Raw genomic sequence first — 2,618 nt, forward strand, 5'->3', positions numbered from 1 at the left:
AATATCAGCTGATTATGACAATTGTTGGCGCAGGGTCTTGTGTTGGGAGGTGATACGCTGACTTTTGGTACATCTTTTTGGAGGGGTATTAGGAACTAGTTGTGAAAAGGTTTACTCTGTTGTATATTGGCTGCAAATAAAGTTGGCGTGAATAATAAATTAATTCAATTCTATTTTATTATATACTAGTGTATCCGGCGGTGTAAAATAAGCTATAATATGGGAGCAGCTCATTCAACTGAACCACGCTCAGTGTCGATGGACAACCCCAATTCCGGAGTTATTGATGTTTCGGACGAGGTTGTGCAACGTCTTAAACGAGGGATAAGCAAACAAGGTATTTATACTTCAAAGATTTAGTTTTATACAAAATAAAGTGCAAATGAACGCTTAAAAGAGCTGTTGAAATGCCTTAATAAGTACTATAATTGATTATGCAATAGCGGCATAGTAACAAATCACTAAAAAATACGTTAAACAAATTTATAGCTATGTATGTGACAGTTCTTAAATGCAAGGCTTGTTTGCAGCTAAAGAAAATGCCGCTTCTGCTGTTGCATCTGAACCACAGACACCACTTCCAAAAAAAGATGTTCCCCCTACTCCAGTAAAACCGACAGTAGCACCAGTACCTGTGCCTCCAACAGTTGTTTACCAAGCACCACCAACAGTTTACGTTGCTCCCAGTGGAACAACAATTACTGCAGCTGATATGGCACGCCAAAAAGAGGCAGAACTGAAACAAAACGATGCCATGTGGCGTCAGCGTTTGGCTGATCTTGAAAAAGCGCTGAAGAAAACGAATGCAATTATGGAAAAGGAGTACTCGTCAGCGGTCGAAGATGTCCGCCAACGTTTCGCTACTGCTTCTCCTGTACACCAACTGCCACCATGTCAGGATCTTAAGGCTCAAGTCATCGCTTGCTATCGCGCAAATCCAGGACAGACATTACAATGTTCCAGTGAAGTAGCTGCCTTTAGAGAGTGTGTTAATTTGAACCGTATCAAAAAACTTGATTCAGAGGAGAATAAACCAGCTGCAAAAGCAGCATAAGCGAAGTTGCGGCTTTAGATGGATTAGTGTTAAATAACAGATTGTGGATTATTACAAATTTCTGCGCTACCGAACGTTTTTAATTTTGCCTTTCATAAAGTAAGTCTAAATATGTTAATTTTAAAAGCTTCAGATTTTGTCAGACACCGTGTAAAAATGCGAAAAAAGTAGATCTGTTTGTTCATATTTAAATAAAACTTAATATGTCTAACATCCTAAACATTCTAGGCAACTACATTTTCAATGATCCGTCAACTTTGGCATAGAGAAACCCGGTTTCGCCGTTGGGCCTATTGTGCCCTATGCAAAAAAAAATTATTTAAGTCAAAGATCACATAGTGGCATTTTTAACCAAACGTTACTGTTTATTATGAAAATAGGTTAGACAAATGTGTAGATCTAAATTATCTTTAAAAACTGACACCTTTGCTCCTAAGAATTGCCATTTCGGTGATATATCGATTCGGAAAGTTGTGGTGTCCATAATATGCTCAATTTCTCCTCTACTTGTGAGGTAGTATAATTGGCGCGTTTTTTTTAAATGTAGTTTTCCCGGTAGGCCTCCTCCACGACTTATTGTAGTTGTTGTTGTTGTAGCGGCTACAACAACCCCGCCCAGGACGGTTGGTATCTCAGTCGTTGTCGTCAAGTTCCACTAACGGCAACTCTAGGAAGCGTGCAGCTTCTGTGGGGTTTGTGCACAGGGACAAGGCCGTTAGGGTTGTCGAGTTTTTCGGGCATGCGATGAGATGTTTCGAGTCATGTGGGGTCTCTCCGCATGCCGGACACTCATTCGGCACATCCTCATTCAACCTACTCAAGTAGGAGTTCAGCCTGCTGCAGTAGCCGGAGCGAAGTTGTGCGAGTGTTGTGCGTGTCTCCCGAGGCAGATGAAGCTCCGTCTCGTCTATGTCCGGGGGTGGTATGCCTAGAACGGCATTCACAGGTCTAGAGTCTACATAACTCGAGACTGAGTCCCTGTGAATGCCGTTCAGGGCCTGTCTGTAAGCTGTCGGGTCCAGAGGTTGCTTAATGAACCTCTGGACTTCGTCCGTCAGTTCATATAGATGCCTCCTGACGTGCCTAGGCGAGGGCTCCTCTGCAAGCAGCTGTCTGCTTGGGTGGCCACTTCTATGGCTCCCGATCAGGAACTGCTTGCAGAGCATTATATTATGCTCCTTTACAGGGGGTATTTGCGCCTCGCCGTGCAGGTGGTGTTCAGGCGACATCAAGAGGCATCCTGTCGCTGTCCTGAGTGCGGTATTCTGTACAGTCTGTAGCTTCGTCCACTGCGTCCTACTAGTCCCTGGCGACCACACTGGCGCTGCGTAGTTCAAAACCGGCCGGCCTATTGCCTTGTATGTTGCCAGCAACGTTTCTTTGTCTTTGCCCCAAGTACTGCCGGCTAGCGACTTGAGGACCTTGTTGCGGCTCTGTACTTTATTGGCAATAGCGGTTGAGTGCGCAGAGAAGGAGAGCAGGCTGTCGAATGTTACTCCTTGTATTTTGGGGTTATTCACCGTCGGAATTGGTGTGTCATCGACGTGAATCCCCAGCGGTAGCC

At 44.3% G+C, this 2,618-nt stretch overlaps 1 protein-coding gene across 2 annotated transcripts; it reads left to right on the plus strand.

Annotated features, from left to right (window-relative positions):
• LOC118738570 lies at positions 1–1,224 on the plus strand. 2 transcript variants are annotated; one of them, XM_036469511.1, is made up of 3 exons: positions 1–67; positions 190–337; positions 531–1,224. In XM_036469511.1, the coding sequence occupies exons 2-3, from the start codon at positions 220–222 to the stop codon at positions 1,052–1,054; spliced, it is 642 nt and encodes a 213-aa protein (XP_036325404.1). In that variant the 5' UTR covers positions 1–67; positions 190–219; the 3' UTR covers positions 1,055–1,224. The 2 variants fall into 2 exon arrangements, with proteins under 2 accessions (XP_036325404.1, XP_036325403.1); XM_036469510.1 differs by having other exon boundaries at positions 17–109.
• The last annotated feature ends 1,394 nt before the right edge of the window (positions 1,225–2,618 follow it).

The sequence above is a fragment of the Rhagoletis pomonella genome, unplaced genomic scaffold (genome assembly GCF_013731165.1).
Source record: "Rhagoletis pomonella isolate Grant_MI unplaced genomic scaffold, Rhpom_1.0 Rhpom_scaffold_00004, whole genome shotgun sequence".
NCBI classification, from domain to species: Eukaryota; Metazoa; Arthropoda; class Insecta; order Diptera; family Tephritidae; genus Rhagoletis; species Rhagoletis pomonella.

Excerpts from the sequence above, each read along its gene's own strand:
- LOC118738570 (XM_036469511.1), top strand. The coding sequence starts at position 220 with ATGGGAGCAGCTCATTCAACTGAACCACGCTCAGTGTCGATGGACAAC. Across the intron at positions 338-530 it reads ACGAGGGATAAGCAAACAAG|CTAAAGAAAATGCCGCTTCT; the intron begins GTATTTATACTT and ends GCTTGTTTGCAG.